The 21818-nt window shown below is 38.1% G+C and overlaps 1 protein-coding gene across 3 annotated transcripts in view; it reads left to right on the forward strand.

Moving 5' to 3' along the window:
- Window positions 1–21818, forward strand: part of EPHA6 (EPH receptor A6) — a 520098-nt gene that overhangs the window by 442442 nt on the left and 55838 nt on the right. For all 3 annotated transcript variants that reach the window (XM_064468758.1, XM_064468741.1, XM_064468750.1), the window contains one exon: window positions 9936–10145. In XM_064468758.1, the coding sequence (XP_064324828.1) occupies window positions 9936–10145 (210 nt within the window). The remainder of the gene's footprint in view (window positions 1–9935; window positions 10146–21818) is intronic.

The following is a 21818-nucleotide window of genomic DNA, read 5'->3' on the forward strand; positions in this document are numbered from 1 at the left end:
TGGGATGTTAGCTTTCATGCCAGTGTGAGTTGTGGAAGGAATCACAAACTCCAAGTAAAACTCCCCTTGACCCCTAAACCCTTAATTCTTAATAGCCTTTACTTCCTTGTTTTACAGATAGGGAAATAAAGCACTGAGATGTTAAGTGATCTGCACAGTATTGTGCACAAAGTGCAGAGCAGAGAGTAGATATTAAATCAGTTCCCCTGAATTCCAGGCCAGCAGCTTACACTCATCCTTCATCTTATTTAGTGCTGCATTTTGGTTGCAGTTATGGGGCTGAGTCCCCAGACCAGTGCCTTACTTTCTGCTATTTATAGGAATTAAACAGCAAGTTCAGCTAGATTTTGTCGTCCTCACCCTACAAAATACCCTGGCTGCTAACTTTGAGCTTTTGGGGGAAAAGATTGGTATGCATTTTCAATTTGAAGATGTTTCAGATATATTCTATGGGGAAAAGCATCAGCTAATTAGAACTGATGCTGTAAGATGATGGTAATTAATTACAGCAATTGTGCACCACCAGACATCCTAAATTGCTGGAGACACTTGACACTAAAATTTCCTCAGAAATCCAGCATTATTTTTGCAATTATGTAAAAGTAATTTCCTTAAGATGAAACTCAGTTACCTTTTTTTCTTATAGAAGATTGATGCGTAGAAGTTAATAATCCCACAAAAGTATACCTGAACTTTGCTGTCAAGGAAATGCTCATTTGACCAGAAATAAGGTACCTGTGACTTCACTTCTGGTAACACTTGGAAAGATTTCTCTGAAAAAAAAAAGAAAACTTCCAGCTTAGTATTTCCTCAGGGGCTAGATGCTCTTCTTTCAGTATTACTCCAGCAGCTGCCAGATAGGACTAATCTGTGCTTGGAAAGAAAGTGGCTAATACTTCAGCGTGGGAATTGAGGAGGTCCAAGTACAATTTCCTGTTACCAGCTTGACACACAGACTTCAGATGGGACACATTGTCTTTACATTCCAGTCACCTGCCTGTGTAATGGAGATCTTAGCAATCACTTATTCTGCAAACATATAAGGAAAATAATAAATACAGGAAGAATTGAAAGGGCAGCTATCTGTATTGATAGAAAGATGTACTCAGTAATTAGATAGGGTAGTCGCAGTCAGATATGTTTGCTCAGGCTTGTTGATACAGAGTATAGAAGATACAACAAGAAAGACAAGCAAGAGAGACACATAATAGAAAAATAAAAAAGCCTAAAACACACAAAACCTTTTTAACAAGCCGTTTGCCACTGCTGTGTTTTTGAGATGCCTGTTCCCTGAGCATGGCCATGACTAAGTAAACCACATGGGTATTGAATCACTGCTTGGTGATCTTGTGGTCTTCATACATGACATAAATGCAATCCCATTTTGCTGAGGGAAAATGGATATGAGTGCCACATTGCACGCAAGGCCATGCAGCAGTTCAGAGGGTGATACAGTAATATAACCCAGGTCTGAATCACAGTTTCACTCCTTAGTTGTTTGTGCTGGACACCACAACATTTCCCTCAGTATTGCCTGTAGGATGATTGCAATAAGTCCTTTGCCCCGAGGTTGGTCCTTTCACCCTGATATACCCTCTCTGGCTCAGCCCACTCTCTAAGTAGATGCCTCACAGACTTATGGACCTATTTAGAGTTAAATCTCATCTACTGTTTTCACAGCTCCATCTAAAGGGTCATTTGTGGCTAAAGTAATTAGAATTAGCATCACATAGACAGGAACAGGGTGGTTAGGAGGGTAGGTGGCTTGTGTGTTTGGGGGGGCTACTGCTTTTTGGGTTCAGTTCCGCAGTGCTACCTGGAGAACATCTGCTGGCTGTGGTCTGTGCTCACCCTCCTCATGCATCATTCAGTATGGGCATGGATTTAAGCTACAGGAAAGGAACACAGTTAGAAGTTGACTTTTGGGGATGTTGCTTTGTGGTTGGCCACCTAGAATCATGTAAAATGAGCCAAAAAACTATCACCAGATTACTTTAATTTCTTTAAATATTTTTCTGCAGCTGCAGACTACCAGACTACTGTCAGTGTTTTGTTCCTGCTTGGTGTCCAAGCTGTGCTAACCAATAGTCGGCGTAGTGAGGCAGAACCGGGGCACAGCAATATTAATCAGATGAGAACTCGTGGTAGTGCGCCAGGTTCCGTATCAGGTCTGATACTAAAATAATCTATCAGTTGTATCCACTGCACTGTACTTCTTACCCTTCTTTACTGGGAGGGGAATGTGCAGTCTCCAGGGTTCAGTGTGGGAAAGAGAGCTCGTCAGGGTTTGCAGCATTTTCATGAACTGTACCATGAAAAGATAGATGTTTAGGTTGGAATGATGCTCCAGCCTTGCCCAGTTTTATGAATCCCTGAGCTGTAGGAGGAAGGCATTCATCTACCTAGGGTAATCACAAGGTCATCTTGCTTTCTTCATTATTACTATTTGCAATAGTAATGCTCCTCTTCCTACCTAAAAACTTGTGATTCATATATTTCCTTTCACTTCAGAAAATTAAAATGCTTGTTAAAAAAAGTTAGATTTATTTACAGGCACACATAGTAAGTAAAAATGCTGTAAAATATATTTTGCTCTTCCAAAGAAAATATTTTCTAAAGATTCTATAAAAATAAGCTTCACTGCCTTAGAGCACTAACTGCAGCAGACTGTACAGCAAATAAAACCCTGGAATTCATCACCAAATTTTACTCCCTTGATGCATGTGTAGCAGAGGCTAAGATAAGTGTAAAACTGTGTGGAAAAAAATGTCACTAGAAGGCAAAAATATTATGATATATTGCTCTTTGGTGCAGTAATTGTTATGAAGTTATTGTCAGAGCAGCTTTGCCATTTTATTGTCAGAACCAGCCTTACCCTTTTTTCAACTGGAGGCGGACACCTACATTTAGTGAGTTTGGGGGAAAGGGAGAAGAGAGAAAAATGAACACATGTAGAAAGTTCTACAAAACAATGTTGTAAAGTATACGTTGTATATCCATCTAACATGGCCTCACTAGACAGAGTCAGCTTTGGGGAAAAGGGGCCAGATGGCCTTTGCTAACTTCAATGGTTCCCATTATTATTTATCTGCATCCAGAGAGGCAACATTAGAGCTCATAACTAATGCTCATTCTTTTGCTTTCACATGCAGTATTCATGTACACTTTTATTTATTGGAGGCATGTTCCTTTTCTGGTAGGATAAAGGTGGCATTTTGCTTTCAAAAATGACTGTAAAGAAGAAAACCTGCACTGGAGACTGCTGATACCAATTTTTTTTTTCTGAACCAAAAAACAAATTAAGCAATTAGAAACTGAGTTTGAATGAATGCAATACCTCAATAGTGAAATTGTAAGCAGCATGCATTTATGTGATCTAAGATTACACTGAGAAGCTGTCACTGATGCTACAAAGCCAACATTTGTTCTCAAGCAATGTTTTACCTTGCTAAAAGGAGGTAGAACACACTATTTCTAATACTGCTCTGAGAATTTCATTTGGAAATGCTGGGTATTTTAAATCACTAAGCAACAATAAATTTATTTCAAACTGTATTGTATTTGAAGCCAAAAAGGATTTGACAGGTAATGTGGACACTTTCAGTGTGCTCTTTATCTTTGCGAATTTGTGGAGAACGAGTAAGAAACCAGGAGATCAGAACAGAGCCAATGTCATCCGTGTCTTTAAAAAGAAGGGAAGAGAGAAGCCAAGAAATTACAGGCCAGTCAGCTTAATGTCAACTGCTGTAACATTTCTGGAACAAATTATCAAAAAAGTATTTATGAGCACCTTAAAGATAACAGCGACATAACTACGAGCCAACATGGATTTGTCAAGAGCAAATTATGTCAAACGGGCTGGTTTCTTTTTGTAACAGGGCTCGGGCTTTGTGGGTATGGGAGATGCATATGATGTCATAAATCTTGACTTTAGTAAGACTTTAAAACTTTCTCGCAAAAGATTGTTATAAGCAGCTAGAGAAATATGGTCTTCATGAAATTTCTGCTGGTGGACACTGTACTGGCTACATACTATATGGAGAGAACAGATTTTGGATGGAAAGATATATGAAGTAGGGTTGTTCTGCAGTCTGTGTTTCCCCATATTTTCTTTAACCTTCTGGATCGTGAGACTGCAACTAAACTTATGACATTTTCAGGCAATGCAAAGCCAAGTATGACCACAGGCAGACAGCAGGACAGAGCTAGAATTTGAAATCATCACAACAAATTTAAGGAATAATTTAGTAACTAATTAATCTTAAAAGCTTATTAGAAATAAGTAAGGACAAGAGCACGATACTCCACTGAGGCTGGAATAATCAGCTATAGAGTAGAGGACAGAAAATAACTGTTCAGAAAGAAGTCTGCTGGAAGAAACTACTCTAGAGGTTGCAATAGGTCAGGGGTGTCACACTGCTGTGAAAATGGCAAATACCACAATGGAATCTAGAAACAGGAATATTCCCTGCAAGGTCTATGAAGTAGCTTTTCCTCTCTGCTTCACATAGGCGAGGCCTCAGAGTACTGTGTCTTGTTTGGACCTTAATGCTTCAGGAACTGTATGGAGTAGGTGGGCAGAGTCCACAACAAAATCAAAAAGAATAATTGCCAAGCAAGTGAGATCTGTGGACTGAACTTGTGTTGACCACAAAGAAAAGGGCAAGAAATTTAGTCTTCATGGGCATAAAAAACAGTTACGAAAAGGAATCGAAATCCGTGCCAGTCAAAGTGTCAAGCTCAAGGGAGGCATCTTATTTAAACAAGGTGGATGCCTTATTGAAGATGTGGTATAGAGTGGGTAGGATAAGAAATGTTGGCCCTAATGGTCTTTAAGTGCAGGTTAGAAAAGCATGTCAGGAATGACACAGGGTGAGGAGATGATCTGATCCCCCCTCAAAGTCTCTTCCAGCTCTGTGATTCTGTTACAGCAATATTCCAATGCACCAAAGTGGGCAGGGACAGCTGGTTGTTCCAAGATATCCCTTTCTTGTTGCTGTAGCTGAGTAAGGAAAACAGGGTCACAGGCTGCAAGGCTACTGCTGCTGTTCTGTCCAGATTTGAGGGTTGCTATTGCATCTGAAAGTAAGCTTTGGAAAAGCTTCATCTTGCAACATATTTTTTAATAATAAAAAGATTGCCCATATTTTTAATGGTTGAAAAGGCACTTAGATTCTTGCGTAGGATCACTCAGTAGCATTTAAAATTAAATAATTTCAACTTTTTATGTATTACGCGTAATGAAATTAGGTATTACTAATTGTATAGAACCCTGTTAACAGTTGATTAAAGAAGAAATTGGCAGTTGACCTTATTCAGTACCAGTAATATAAACCTGAGTGCAGGCCACATGATAGTGTGAAGCACAAGTTATACTTCCAGGAAATAGCAAGTTGCAACTCGAATTTTTGAAGATCTTTCCTTATAAAGTTCTACCATTTACTTTGCATGGGAGAATACTAACAATAAATGCATAGCAAAAGCTACATCTTTTATATAGTGACCAGTAGGAACTGGTGAATAAGATCTGTTAGGCACAGACACACCATTTTCAATGCTATTCTCCATCTAAAGTAAGATCTAAATCATCTGCAGTAAAATATTTAGACCTGCAGCAATTCCTTCCCAGAATATAAAGGCATAAGAGTGCTCTGACCTACAGAGCAAATAAAGAAGTGGATTTTAGAATAGACAGAAGTCCGGAAACAATATAGAAAAATTCAACACCCACATCTCCAAAAGGTTACTCAGTAGTAAAATGGAAAAATCTCCGAAAAGAAAAAATCCATGGACTTGTAGAAAAGCACTGAACTAGAGCATGCTGGAGCTGGAAACTAAGGGGTGAAAAACAATGAGAGAAACTTAGGATGTCATCCTTCCCCTGAAAGTAACTGACCCTCTTCACCAGCCCATTATACATCAGTGCTATTGAAAGGTCTGTAACAGGAGAATATTTCATGTGCATAAGGTTTTCAAAGGCAAGCTGTAGATGAATAAAAAAGCAACATTTTTGTAGGGCATTTGCAGGGCTGCATAAATGCAATGGCAACTACTCAGATATTGCATCTATACTCAACTGATGAGAAAAGTTTATTTAGCAAATCCATTAGAGCCTGATTAAAATTTGATGGGATGATAGGATAAATGTGGTAAGTCCACTGGGGTCTGAATTGCTGCCAGTATTGATTAACACCCTTAACACCCCAGTGGGAATCCTATCAAAAGCATATTTCAAATCTAAGCTATGGGAATCAGAATAAAGCCCTGGATAACAACCTCCATATCATTCAGATGAGTGTTTTATGTCCCTATATGATGAGTGAATGAAATGAGAGAGTGCAAAGTTGCCAAAGGATTGGTTTGACTCACAGATGTGCATGGCGATTTGCAAATGCTGAAAATATGAGGCCAGATTCATAGCCGGTATAATTTCACCAACGTAGTTGGATTTTCCAAGGGTTAAATATGGCCCATCTTCTCTGTCCTGATCAGCTTAAATCAGACAAATATTTTGATATATTGGAAGATAACGGTTTATAGATTGTAAGGGAATACAACTGGCATGGAAACTGATACAGAAGCAATTACAGAGAGACTTGAGAGAGAGAAGACTGTTTTGTTGACAGGAAAAATATAGTTGTTCCAACTGCAAGGCTGGCAATGAAACAATATAAAACCAAGCATGAGAAGGGACAGAGGAGAACAGATGCAGAACAGGATTCCGAGAAATATACAGAGGGAAAAGGAGGACAGAGTAAAATTGCAACTGGTACATTAGCAAGTCTGTCATTTCTTTAAAGGTGGAGATAAGAAGCTTGCACTTTTTCTGTCAAGGCAGAGCCCAAAGAAATTTGAAAGAGGGAACAAGAGTATGGCAAAGGCATGAGATTGTTTTTAACTCAGGCATTTCTGCTATACTGCTAAGGCAAATACTGAGATTTCGGAAGAGCGGGAAAAGGTTATGTTTTATGAAAAATCAGTCAAGCATGATCTAGATTTGAAAGAGCACAAATTAAAAAAGGAAGGAATGAATACTTGCGATCCAAGGGGACAAAAGGTTAAGTAAGGTGTTGCAGATGACTCTGAGGTTTGTTGAAAGAATGGAGCTGTTCACAGTGATAAGGAGGAGGTAAAATCTAGAGGCTTGGAGGGGTTGGTTTTGTTTGGTGCTTTGTTCTGGGGGTGAGAAGGCCTTGGTTGGTTGTTTTGCAAAAGTCAGTCATAGGTGCTTTTTTCCAAATCCTAATTCTACAGTTAGCTAAAAAAAGTTACCCATACAGGGTACATGTGAAGAGTGTCAACTGCTTGCAACCAGCTTAATAAATTTTGAGTCAATTGCACATTTAGAATTATTAAATTAAAAGCAAAACCCAAATCCCATGTGGCTTCATTACATACAATATTGGATAGGGTTCATTGGTTTGTTGGAAGAGGCTTAGAGTATTTAAGAATATTCCATTTTGTCTCTCTTTGCTTAATTGCTGAATGGAAAGTTTCTGTTTAAAATATCTGTCAAGTTTTGGACTCTGAGAGTTTCCCCTTATTCTTGCAGTGGGACCTGTGAAAGGCTCGTAATGGGGTGGCCTTTTGTAAGATGTCTGGTTATTGCACTTGTGTCTTGACCCTCAGCTGAGTGTTGTCTGCAGAACTGCTTACAGGTGGCTTTGATGGAGACAACAAAGGAAGGGGGTTGCTTATAGGTGTGACATGATTGTTTAGAGAGACCTGGCTTCACTTTGTATGGGGAATTTAGAGACAAGAGAGTACTGATGTAAGAGTAACAGTGAGAACTTTCAAGGGGAAAAGTTGCTATGAATCAGTCATAAATAGCTGGTTCTAAAGAAGTATCATTAAACGTGCTTTGGAGAAGTCTGTGAGATGGCTGTGGTGTTTGGCCACTAACGGAAGCATGGCTCCTTAAATACAGGAGCTGCTGTATGATGAGGTTGTGAGGTGTTCTAGATGATGAGGAGGAGGTGGTGTGTTAGTATCTGACTTTTTGTGTTCTTATATTCTGGCTTAGAATAGCAGCTTGGAAACCTAACCATGTAGCAGCCATGCATATATTACTATGTTCTTTCTGGTTTTTGCCTTGTTTTATTTATAATCTGAAGAGTAGTACGGGTCAATAACTGGTGAATGTTGCTCATAATACAGGTTTTCATACACTGCTGTATTGAGCTTTTCTTCCAACTGATTTTATGAAAGGATCGAAAGAGTTTCAAGACACTCTGCAAGTTCCACAAACTGTAGAATCCACATTGTCTCTGCCTTTCCTATGTGCTAAGTTTGTCTTTCTGTTTGTACCCAACAGAGTTTAATTGAATAATAGTGATTTTAGGAACTAGTTCCTTTAACTTCTTTATAGGCAAACGACTCTTTCAATTTAGCAGTATTATGCATGCTGAATGACTTATCATTTAAGAATGTATAATTTCTTGATTTAAGTACATGTATAATATATATGAGGCAGATCTGGATCTAGTATTGCTTTATCATAGAAAATAAATTAATAACATGAGAAGCAAGGAACACCAAACTTCTGGGGTTCGGGGGTTGGTTTGTTTTTTTGTGGATTTTTGGATAACTTCAATTATATCTGAGTACTAATTCCTTAGTTCTTTCAATGTTTATATCCTGACTAGCTAAACATAGGCCCCAAATCATTGAATCCTGATGGGAATGCTGAAATACTTTGTTGATCAGGGATAAAGTTAAGCATATCGATACAGTTCAGCCTATTGCTTTCCTGAATCTAATGAATTTACTGAATGTACTGGAAACTTCTCCCCTACAAAAATCATCTTCCTTAAATGTATGACTTAAGCAATAGAAATGCCCTGAATGCTGATCAGGACACTGCTACTTGCCTATACCCCAATGCTGAAGGTGTTGAAAGAGAAAATGGAAAGTTAACTTGCAGGGAAGAGCTGTTTGTTTTTGTTTGCCTGTTCCTGCTAACATAAAAGCCTGGCTCACTGAATAATCCATGAGCAGCTAAATGTCTGCCAGCTGAGGTCACAAAAATACTGCTGTAAACAGTCTGCTGTAAAGGGTAGATAGGGCAGACCTAAACTAGGCAAAAAGCCCATAATCAGATTTCTGTGCAAGTACTCACTTGGTCCCTACTGCCATATAATTCAGGAGTCTTCTGGTCAAGGAGATACAGATGCATTAACTTTACCTTTGCAGATGGGAAACTAAGGCACACCAAGACTGACCAGATGGACAAGCGTGGTTATCAACGTAGCTCTTATTTACATAGTGAACTCCAAGAGGTTTCAGCAGGAGTTAAGCAGCTTAATGCATTCATGGGTTTGGGCTTAACAGGCTTGGGCTTAGTCAGCCAGGAAAACTTCGGGAAAGCTACACGTGACCCCTGAATCTCAGCCCAAATCTCCTTTTTAATCTAGTGTTTACAGATTGTATGTTGTTAGGTGCAGGACAGACATGAGGTAAAGCCCCAAACTTTATCCAGGTTTGGTTTTTTTAAACAAACAAACCCCACCAAAAACCCAAAAGTGAAGTAACAGCAGTACTTCACTCAGACAATCAAGGCTGAGACAATAAGAAAAGGACTTTTTGTTTCCTGAGGCCCTGGAATAAGAGAGGAAGAGAGGAGTTTTCTGTGTATTGTCATTCTTCTATTAAAAAATAGTGTTTGGAGAAAGTGTTCTTAATAACTGGGGATAAAAGACATTAAATGCTGTCAGTAGAAAGATTGTGGAGTGTGTGAAAATGTGGAAGAAAAAGAGGGATAAACTACATAATGAGAGGTGGGATAGTTTACATGGCTGAGCAAGTTAAATACTTGAAAAAACACGCTTGCAGCAGGCGGCTTGGCTGGATGGGTTACAAATGTATTTTAAATACGAGCTGTAGTTAATATCACTAGTACAAAACTTATGAAAAATTGCTGCATTCTTTACTTGCAGAAGCATGATGGCCACTTCACAGTCATCCAGCTGGTTGGCATGCTGCGGGGGATTGCATCTGGCATGAAGTACCTCTCAGACATGGGCTATGTACACCGTGATCTGGCAGCCCGTAACATCTTGGTCAACAGTAACCTCATGTGTAAAGTCTCTGATTTTGGTTTGTCACGAGTGTTGGAGGATGATCCTGAAGCTGCTTACACAACAAGCGTAAGTTTGTCTTATCTCATTTGAACAGTTGATTGCCTTGTGCCTCTTTTATTCCAGTTTCAGATTTGTCCATGTCATAGGAAAAGTAATTTGAATTGGCTTTGTTCCATTCTCCATCCACGTGGTTTAATAGCACTGCCAATATGTTTAAAGGAAGCTGGTTTGATTTTTGGCTGTGTGAGGGATATAAATTGGCAAAAGGTTTTTTTTCAAGCACATGTGCAGGTATAAGTGGGAGGCCTTTTCTGTTCTTGTTTGGCTTTTGTGTTTGGTTTTTGTTGGGGATTTTTTTCCCCACATTTTTTCCCCTTCTGCTAACTTGTGTTCATTTACAAAGATATGTTTTTAAAAGGGGACGATAGGGGAGGAGAGAATCTCACCGGTTCCACTTTTGGAAGGCTGGCATCAAGCTTTGCATTTGTGAATTCAAATTTTCATCTTATTATACTTAAGCTTACTTTCTAACAGAATATGTAGGACCTTGCTCAAGGTTTAAGTCTCATTTCATTAATACTTAAATTCCTTGTGTGATGCAAGTAAATTGATATAGTGGAAAATGTTTTTTGGCTGGTTTTTTTTGGTTTGGTTGGTTTGGTTTTTGGTGTTGGGGGAGGGGGTGGCTTCCACTGAAGTAAAAAATTCTCGAACATGTTGAACGTGGAGAAGGTTGTTAAAATTTGACTTAGAAGAAAACAGTAAATTGTACCTGCAACATGAAGAAAGCAGGGAAAGGAATGTGTTGGTGCCAGTAAAATTACAAGTTCAGATGCAGCATTTTTTCACCATATCAAAATATTCAGTTATGTTCCTGTTATGATTATTACCACAACATTAAGAATCTTAGCTGATGATAAGATGATTTCAAGTAACTTTTGTATCTGTCACTTAAACTACAATTATTTGAGTGCATTCTCATTAGTACTATCATAAAATGCACAGAATTTATATGTTCCTGTGATAGGGCAGAGTGACAGAATTCTAATAGAGATAACAAATTAGCATTAAATAATCTATTTCAACCTTTTTTTCTGTTTCACTTTAAAAAGGGTTTTATGGCCAAAATGAGGAACCTTTCTAATTTAACTGTATTGTAGTAAGTACTCTGGTGTACCTATTGAAATCAATATAGCTATTGTAATGGGATTACAGATCTTTTTTTATATGTGTATATATTTATTTTTTTTTAGTTTAAGCCTAAAATAGGGCTGTTCTGATAAATTTACTGTAAATTCCACTTCTTAGAACAATGTCTACACAGAACTGCAAGCTGATTAGAGCAAAACAAGTCACTGTACAAGGTTTTCTATCAGTACTAATATGCAAGCTGGGAAAAAAATTGGAGTTTTTTCCTTTACAGGGGAGATTTCCTTCATTTGCTTCTCAAAACCTCTTTTGCTTCATACTGTTTCTTAGTATGAGGCTTGAAAGGGAAAATAAACATTACTGCAGCTTAACAAGTTATCACATGTTGGCTGAGCCTTGCTAATTGTCTGTGTGAGTGTGCTCAGCTGGCAGCAAATGCCCCCAGTGACAAGCAAGTTAACTTGCATTCCTCAGCACTGATCATGGGCTAATCAGCTCAGCTGGTGGAAGGCACTGGAAATTGCTAAGCAGTCTCTCCCAGTTAGATTCAGGAAAAAACACCAAATGATAATTTGAGGCTTTCAGCTATTATTTATCCTAGAAGTTTCTACTGGACCCCAATACCGAACAATCAGTTTTTTAGAATAGTTAGTGCCTGCCTTTTTCATCATAGCTAGATCTGCTTTTAATCAGGAAATGCTATGTTGTTAAAAAAAATTTTCATGGCAATATAGCTGTGTTGAAGCACTTTCTTGAAAGATGAGACAGGCTTTATGAAATGCTCTCTATTTTCCTATCAGTTCACATAGGTGGTTAACATGAGCCTCTGAGGTAGCTGTTGTAGGTGGAACACCTCAGAGCCATTGCCTCAGTCCTCCAAGGTTGCAACCACACTCTGTGCCAGAAGCAGGTATCTATAACATGTCCATCATGATACTGCAAATAAGGAGGGGACATTAGAGACCGATAGCCAGTGGCAGGACCCTGTGTCAGCCAGACGTTTAAGGTGAATCTACTTCAACCATGAACTCCACAAAGATCAAAAAACTTTGAAACTCAGGTGGGAAAATGCTATGTTTCATTATAATATGAACTAGAAACTTTGTAAATAAGAAGAATTCAAAGCAGCAGTGTCAGGCATAATAGAAAATAAAAACATTTTTAAATCACTCATTCCTTTGACCCGAGCCCCCTCTGTTCTTACAAGCGGGCCTTCACATCCAGACTTTCAATCACTGTGGCTGAGTCTGCCCAATTCTCTTCTGTCACCTCGGGTCCTTGGGAAATGTCTTTCCCTCATCCCTAAGGGTAGACTGACTGTTCCAGTCCCTGTTCCATGTGGCAGTCGTTCTGTACGATCCAATGATAGCCAAGTTTTCTGTGGGATGCTCTTGCCTGCCATATGCTCCATCCTCTGGGTCTTGCTCCCTTTGAGCAGGTCCTGTAGACGTTCCCTGTAGGGAGTCCAATAGTCCTGTTGCTTTTCTAAAGGAATGCAGCACAATTATGGCCAAAAGAAGGTGAAAGAAAGAAAATTTTGTCACAGTGGCTGTGGAGGACTCAGTGAAGACTTTCACCCAGTAAGTAATTCTTTCATGGTAACAGAATAGAACCCCACACTAGATCTCATGTCTTCTCACAGCTTTCACTGACTATTGTTATGTCATTGATCTGTCTGCTCATCATGAACATCTTCCCAGCAGCAGGCCATGTGTATTACTAGAGGTTTTTATAGCATCTATTTAGTTCCATACTGTGCTTTTGCCATATGAAGGTTAAACCCTCAGTGCTTTCACAAAGGTTCTGGTGCTTTTAGAATTATTGTTTCCTCTCCACAGGGTTTTTTCTTGATAGTAGCCAATTTACCTGTAGCTGCAAGAAATCCAGAGAGCGGGTCTGCGTATTGAATATTATTTTTAGGCTCACGTCTCCTAATACACCACTGTCTGTCAGTGCTCAGAGGAAACTGATTATTTTTAATTCCTCTTTTGTCTTAGTCCTGGTGTCAGAAATAGGATTGTAAAATTGGATGTCGTCGTTGGAAACCAGAGCTACAAGACAACCTAAGCCAATCAGAAGCCAAAAATTAGAATTCAATATCCACGTGTCTGTGATGCTGTGGTTAATACTGTGTGAATGCGTTCCCAGACATAAAAATTGTGAATTGATGCAAAAGAAATAAAATTTTGTAAAGCTGTTGTGCTCTGTGGCAAAACAGTTTACATCCTCACAAAAATAAGCCAAAAAGCTCTCTTACCCTGTGATTTTACCACCTCTCAGCAGGCACAGTCAGATGACTGACATCTTTTGCTTTGTCTTCCTATTCTTATTTAGATATTTAGATTAGTCTAAAGCAGCGAGTAAAGAGGAAGATACATATATTCTTATATTCTTTCTATTGGCACATCCTCACACGTGTGGGGCAAAAATCAGGAATCAAAGCCTAGGAAAAGAATTGATAGGAAAAATCTGGATAAGAAACCATCTAGAAAATTACTACATTCTGCGCTCACACTGAAATACTACTTAGGGAGACTATATTCAACTAAGTAGTGATGGGAAAAGTGATAAATGCCCCAAAATAGCACAGTTAAAGGTCACTGTTCCCCAAGAATTTTGGACTGACACTACTGGTCAGAGAGCTGTTGAATGCTTTAAACAGTACATGAAAAGATTGAAATATAATGAGACAAAGAATGCAAATACGGTTTTGATAAGAGGGTTGAAAAGAAATAAGAGATTGGTCTCTGTTTGCTATCAGGAATTGCAAAACTTACAGCAACATATAATTTCAGAATAGGAAGGAGGAATAAAGAGCTAGCAACATCCAACTGCCAGTCTTTGAGTTTCAGATTGATCAGGAAAAGATAAGGTAAATTTTGGGATAAGAGAAAAACATTATTTTTTTTCCACGGAGACAAAATTTTCTTTTCTACTAGTGGTTTCCTAGGCAGCAGTAGCTCATAAAAAGACATTTCTAGTATATAAACAAGCATTCCTGCCAACACAGAGGACACATAGTCTCTTGCAATCTTGCTTTTAGATAGACTGTGTTTATATGATGTAAATTCATTTAGGTTAAAACAGAGTCAGGGTTCATCTGTCTTTCAAAAAGAACCATAACCCTCCAGGAAAATTTTTTACATGTAGCAAAGTGTGTACATACATATAGACATATAAATAGAAAATAAAATCATAACAGGATCTGTAGCGTTACTGCAAAAAGGACTAAACTGGTATTTCTATTAAAGGTGACACCTTACTATTCTGTGTTAGATCTGATTTTTAGTGAGGCAAAAAGCTGCTACTAACTGAATTATGATACATAAGAGAAATCTAGAATGTATTTATTAGCTGTATTTCTGTATTCAGCCTTTGTGTATAAAATATTTTCTTACTTTCAGAATACTAATTAGAGAATTGATTTATTGCACTGCATCTAGTTGAATCATTTGATGAACTTTACAGGTTTGACGCTTCTGAAGCCAGTTGGATAAAATACTCCATCCATGGAGATTTGGAGCTTATTAGATTCATTAGAGGAGCAAAGCAGATTGATTCCAGCAATCTATATAAATGCTGGCAAGTAGCAAAATTTTGGGGGGATCAGATGAGGACTTAATATTTACTTTGTTACATAATTTCCATACGTCAAGACACTTTCCATTTTCTCTTGTACACAAATAATGGGTACAGGGTGGGGGAAGGTTTAACTTGCTAAAAAGTGAAACAAGACACAAATTATTTTCTAGTTAATTTGGGATGTCAACAGTTTCTGAATTACCTGAGTGCTATGACAAGCATATTGCCTAGTCATTTAAGAATCTACTTAATCGAAGACAATGGAGTAAATTATTGGCAGCCATTCAGAAAAAGAGGAAAAAGAGGTTGAGTACTGTAAAGGTCCGTATTAACCTATTTTCTCAAACTATTTGGTGACATAAGGTTAAGCACCATTGTTATCAGCTAGTTAATTCTGTATGTAATGTGACAAGAGCACATTTTGTCATCATCAAACAGAAACATACTGATAGGCAGGATGTATTGTGGCCATATTTGGTTCTTAGCCTGAAACCAGGCACATGATGTGGAATCACACCACGCCTTCCCTTTATCTGGAGGGGTTTTTTACATTTGATGTCACTATAGCTATAGCCCCCCATTCTTTAGGCAGTCTTATGTGGTTTGTAACAGGCTAATGCCCTGTGAGAATAATTATATTCTCTTCCAGTTTTGTACTTCATCTTGCGGGGCTGAAGCCTGATATGGGTGCCTTGCCTGAATACTCTGTTGAAAAAGTAGTTAATCTCTCAGAGCACGTGCAAGAAGTCAGGAAGCAAGTTAATAAGAGCTGTGCCAATGTGCTCAGCCTGCACCAGTGTGTAGGAAATGCAGTAACTAGTTTTGAAGTGTGTGATAGGATTTGTATCAAGTGGTGGTGAGATGAATCGCCTTCACATGAATTGCCAGCTTCAGCTGGACTCGTTCCCTGCTCCCAGAGGATGCATGGGGTTGGAGGCCCTGCATGTGCCCCCTTCAAGCCTCTGTCTTCTGTTGTGCTGGCCCAGACAAAGATAAAGCGTGCTCAGGGACAAATAGCCGATGGGTAAAGGAGTGGCCTAAGGAAGAAGTGTCTTGGGGGAAAAAAAAAGACTTGTTGCCTTTTGGGGTCTAATGGTGTGAGGTGGGATGACTTTTAACAAGTACTTATATGTTTAAAAGGAACAGAGAGTCACAAACTTACTCATTCAGTGTAGGGCATGGTGTTTGCTATTTGCTTGGCTCATTTATAGTAGCTCCTGAAGATGAGGATATGTGTGTGTTGAAGCATTTTAATACGTCCACTCTCTTAGATTGTCTATTCAGCTTTTATCCCACTGTGATCCCAAGTTCATTTAAGAGTTTTTTATGGTTTATTTAACCCTCCTTAAAGTTAGTAACTATTGAAATATTAACAGAATATAACATAGACCACAACGAAAGCAGACCCTTATGAGGAAGGTCCAAGGACAAGAATGAGAGATAAATATAAAATTAAGTTCTCTCTCCATGTTTTGAATTTGCCACCTTTCTACTTCTGTGAGTATTCTCTTCCTCACTGTAACAGTTGTCATCTGAGCTGTAAGAATGTGTGGAGAAAAAAAAGCATGAACATCTGCATTTAGAGGTACAGAGGATAAAAAGCAGCTTAATTCAGAGAGATTTCTAAATGAAATGGTTGAATTTAATTGTAAAAACTCAACAAATACTCTGTCATCCCTGCTTCTCCTCCCCCACCGCACCACCCTGAGTAGGAACTCCAAAATACATTTGGCAGAGAAACACAGTTGGAGGTTTTGCACCTCACTTTTTCATGCTCAAAACGGTGATGTTGATGAACTCAACCTGAGTATGCCCTAACATCTTGGCTGTAAAAAAGGTGATATTTTGCATGTCATTTCTAATATGACTTTCAAAGTATCATCCCATCATTCATCATAACCTAATTTAATTTCCAATGAAAAGAAGAAACTGTGCTATAATCAATCTAAAAATTGCTGCCTTTTTGGAGATTTGTATGCTCTGCCTTTACTATTAGCTTGGATTTCAACTTCTTGTCTCTCCAATTCCTCCCAATTTCATATTAACAAATTGGGTTATTAAACGCTACATGTATGTGCCTTGCTATTTCTCAGGTTTGTTCTCTGGTCGTCTGTAAGTGTGTTTATGAAAAGTGGAGGCATGCATTTACAAATAACTTATAAAGTAAGATTGAGAATAAACTTCTTAGACCTAAAGCGTCAGTGCCATTGAAGGAGCATCTAGGAGAGAAATGATGAATCTGTGGCACTTAATACTGATTGTGATTGTTTTGATTATTTTTTGGAATAATATTGTCTGGGAACAGTGAAGCATATTTTAGTGCAGTGGTTTTCAACCCTTCTCAGAGCATGGATTCCTGAAATTTATCCAGTGGAGATGCAAACTTTGTTAGAAACTTCTCATCTGTGGTTTTTTGTATAGCGTGTTGCACTTTGGTATCTTTCACAGATCTCTCTAAAGCATTCCAGAGGCTCTCAGGGGTTGATATGCACCAGGCTGAAAACCCATTCCACTATTGGAGTATTTTCTGTTGATTCACTGCATACATATTTTTGCTGAACTCATAGCAACTGCTCTAGCAAGGAAGGACATAGGGATTAGGCTTATGAGAGGTATCCCAACACTCAGAAAAGATGTGTTTAGCTCTGACTGTGAATACCATTTAAAAACTGCTGCTATTCCAGAGGATTAATAGCAAAATGTACCTGCCTACTGCAGAGATGACGAGCAATGCTGGATATTCACATCAGTGAATCTTACACTTAGTGTGTTTCTAGTGATCATTTGAGCCAAATTTTTAGCTGTTCATCTAGGTGAGAAATGTACACTCCTGTTTCATAAAGTACAAAAGTAAGGGTACATCCAATGAAGGTAAAAGATGGGAAATTCAACACTATTTTAAAGATAGGAAATAGTTTTATCAAAAAGTGTGCAATTAAACCATGGAGGCAATTGCCAAAGAAAACTATTTGGGTCAAGATTTCAACAAGATTTATTAAAAAACAAAAAAAGCAGGGGCGGGGGGTGATGTTGAATATTCTTAAGAAGTAATATCTAGTTACTGCAGTCAATAACAACTTTAGAGGTATGAAGTCTCATATTTCAGCCTAAGGAAGGAGGGAGGACAGGAAGAATACAAATATGAGAGAGAGAAGTAGCAGAGTAGATTATTTTCAAGCTCTCACACCCTCCTCTGAAACATCTGATACAGCTACTGCCGCAGGTTGCAGGATTAGTGCACCTTGGGTTTGATTCACTATGGCAATTCTTGCTTCAAACTTGAAGTAACTCTAACCAATAAAATAAACTGACTCTGGATGTGCAGGATGTCTGTTTGTAACAGTCCTTGAATCAAGACTGCACCTGTCTAACACCCATGCCCTAACTCATACAGAAGGGGCTGTGCAGGTTTCACACAGTGAAATTCTGCACCGTATGCTGCATGGATGCAAAATAAGTCATCTCGTGTTCAACATTCTTTGTTAGACATTCCTTTGAGGTAGCTTAGTTCTGCCAAATGCATTTGTTAGTGAAAGCGATAACAAAATGTGAGTGCAGGAAGTCACATTCCAAATGGAAATGGTTATGTACTAGAGTACAATCCACTACAAAAACTCTAGGAACTATTTTGAGAAATTATGTACAGCACTAAAAACAGGCAGACCACAGCAAGCATATAAACCTATAGCAGTTTAAAACGCTATATGTGGTACTACTGAAACTTAATATAGAATATGAAATATAAGTAAAATCACTGTTATGGGGAAAACATTGAAAAGATCAAAAAGGGTAAGAGAATGTGAAGAGGCAGAGACTATCATTTAGTATTTTAGCAGTCCGAATGGTGACAAAAATTAGACAAAGTAACTTTTTTAGATAAAATGACTGGTGCAAGAACTTTGTTTAAAAAAAATCGTAAGGAAGACACTGGAGTGGATCTCAATGATCAGCTTAAATAACAGCTAACACAACAGAAGATCATGGAACAGAACTGAGGAGAAAACTAGCCTACAAAAATGCATCTGCAATTTCATTATAGTTTGGCTATGATCACAGACAGCAATAATAGAGCAAATGAAAAACACCAGGCCAAGAGCTTTTCTAAGCCAACATATGAAAGATTAAATTAGGTTCTTCAGCTAGATCTTGATTGTTAGGATGCTGATCTGGGAATGTATTTTAACTGAATTAATTCATGTTTTGTTACCTGACTTTGGAGTGCAGTGATATGATTTGCCTTTTCAAATAAAATTGATCCCTAGTTTACTTTCAAAAGCAAAACAAGGGTATTTTTCATTGTTACATTTTTCTGCAGTGCTGAGTTCTTGTTTTGCTTTGTAGTTGTCACACACTGTTAGGGGAATACAACCTGGCTTTATTTTTTAACACAGATATGAAGAAACACCATCTAAAATATGCATTATCAAAGGCTAGATGAGGGCTTATGGGATCATTGGTTTTTATTTTAATCTTTGTTGTTAGGTTCAAGATAATGTAGAAAACAATTGATATAACTTTCTATATGTCCTGTATCTGTGTTTAAAAATCTACTTTCCAATTTGTAATTTAATCCCATAATATACAATTTTCTCTTTGGGAAATTCAAGTTTCTTTACCAGGAGATACTAATTTGTTTAATGGGTTTGAAGAGTACCTGTTTGTTGGAGAGTACATGGCCAGCCGAAGACATGAAGCAGCTACACAACATGCTACCTTGGAAAAGGAAGAGACTCTCTTAGCAGACCCATTTTGCTGTTAAACTTCCTCCTGCATAGCTGGTTGCAGCATCACTCAGTCCCTGCTGGTAGGGAATGCAAAAGAAGTATTACTATAAAGAGAGACTGCCATTTAAAAAAGAAATGAGGATAAGCTGGGGAGCCTATAGATCGGCATCCTTCAAAAGGTGGCCGTTTGTGACCATACCATTGTCTTTGGGGTATTTAATATCCTGCTGATCGTCTCCTTCTTTATCTCTACAAAAAGTTGTCATTAAATGTCTGCATAAAGCTACAAAGCAGGTTTCCGCCCTCCCCCCCCCCCGACAACTTATATTTTGAAATCTTTAAATGTAACAAATATCTTTTTATTTTCAGAATGATAATTGCCATTGCTTCTGGTGACCTAATGATCCGATTAGTACTTTGGGGAAGGCAGAGACAAGGTCAGATTCCCTGCAGGGCTTAAATAATACTTTCCATTGCCTAAGAAGAAAATGAGAAATATGTTTTACTTCTGCTATAGCCGAGAATGAAAGATTATTCATCAAGTGTGTCACAGCACTGACTGGTTTTAACATCACTAGGGCTGCTGTTTTATAATTAACTGGTAGAGCATCTAGAAAGCTATTTGGGAGGAAATGAATATTCCTTATTTGTTGTTATATAGCTGGGGGGAAAAAAAGGGCTCTGTTTCTCCCCACAGACAGTGTTATCTCACAGTCATGAATGTTAAATTTGGCTTTGGTATAAGATTCAAAAGTTACCGGTATTGAACCCATATAAATAGGCAATGCTACTTCTCTGAGAGAATCTTAAACAGCTATGCAAGCACAGAGGAGTCGGGGAAAAAGCCAATGCACTTGAAAATAATTTCTGAAATAATAGTTAAATGAAGGCTATGAATCTCTGAAATCTACAGGTGATGTTTTCAGACTACGAACTGACCAAGGCACCAAAGTCATTGCCCTCTCAGCTGGACCTGAGAACCTTGGAAACTTCTGCTTGTGCCCACTGCTCTCCTCCCTTCTAGCTAGGTTTCTGGAAACCAAGTCCAATAAAGTTAAGCAGTATACTAATACATATATATGTACTACATATTTTATATTGTAAGTGGTCATGGCATTTTATTGTTAATTCCTCTTACTGCTGATAGATTTTTTTCTTTAAAAGCTAACAATTACCAGAATATTAATCAAATTTCTAATACAGCTGGGTTTTTTGGCTACATATGGACTTGATTACATGCATTTATAATTGCTTAATTTTAATTTTTCATCAGAATTGCCATTTTCAAAATATAATGGAAGAAGCTATTGTAAACAGCAGAATGTACTTATACATTTTCAGCAATACTTTCATTGACGTAGAACAATACTATCCACACTTAAGATTAAAAATGTAGGAGCACTAATGTAAAATCAGAGTTATTGCTTTGTTGCTAATTATGTGAACAAATATAATACCGAGCACCTGTTTTGTTAGGCTATTGCTAATAATGCACCACAGTTTATTTGGTGTTTTTAACATTCAAAGTATGGACCAAGGTGTAGTGTATCATAAAATATATTTACTGTGTTAAACTTGAACCTACCTGCAGTATACACAGCCTCTGATATACTGTTTAATGAGTTTCAAGTCAGTCTGTTAAGGTCAGAGCTGTTACTTTCAGTAGCATAACAGCTGACATTAATTACTATAGGTTATAGTATTCTGATATATAGAATGAGTGGAACCACCCCTGAAAGCTTTGATTGAAAAATAATCTAGCTTAGTCATATGCTGGGGCTTTTTACTATTCAAAATTACTGGTACCTTTTTAAGACAGGTTAAGAAACTAAATTTGTTTACTGCATGGTATTGAAGCCAGAAGAGGCAAGTGATTCATTGGGAAAAGAAAACCATTCAGTTTTAGTGATCCAAACAGCTCAGGTCCAACTCTTATTTAGCTGCTTTTAGGTGAAAGCAAGTAAGATCTGGATGTCTCTCCCCCCCCCCCCCCCCCCCCATTCCATGGGAATTCATGATCCATCTTAAGTCCTGCTGTAAAAAGTAACTTCTCTGCATATAGCCATAGAAAACTTCTGGGTTGAAAAGTTGAAGCAGTTGGCTTCACCAGGCTTTTGTAAAGCTTTATAATTAAATCTTGACATATTCCGCAGTAGGCTGTAATTCCTCAGTGTTATGTCCTTGAGTATAGTCAAATGAATTCCTGACTCTGGCCCATCTAAGAGTAATCTAAAACAAAAAACCCACCTGTTAGACTTGGTTATTTAAAAGCGCTCAGTTTTCA

This window comes from Phalacrocorax carbo, chromosome 1 (genome assembly GCF_963921805.1).
Source record: "Phalacrocorax carbo chromosome 1, bPhaCar2.1, whole genome shotgun sequence".
Lineage (NCBI taxonomy): Eukaryota > Metazoa > Chordata > Aves > Suliformes > Phalacrocoracidae > Phalacrocorax > Phalacrocorax carbo.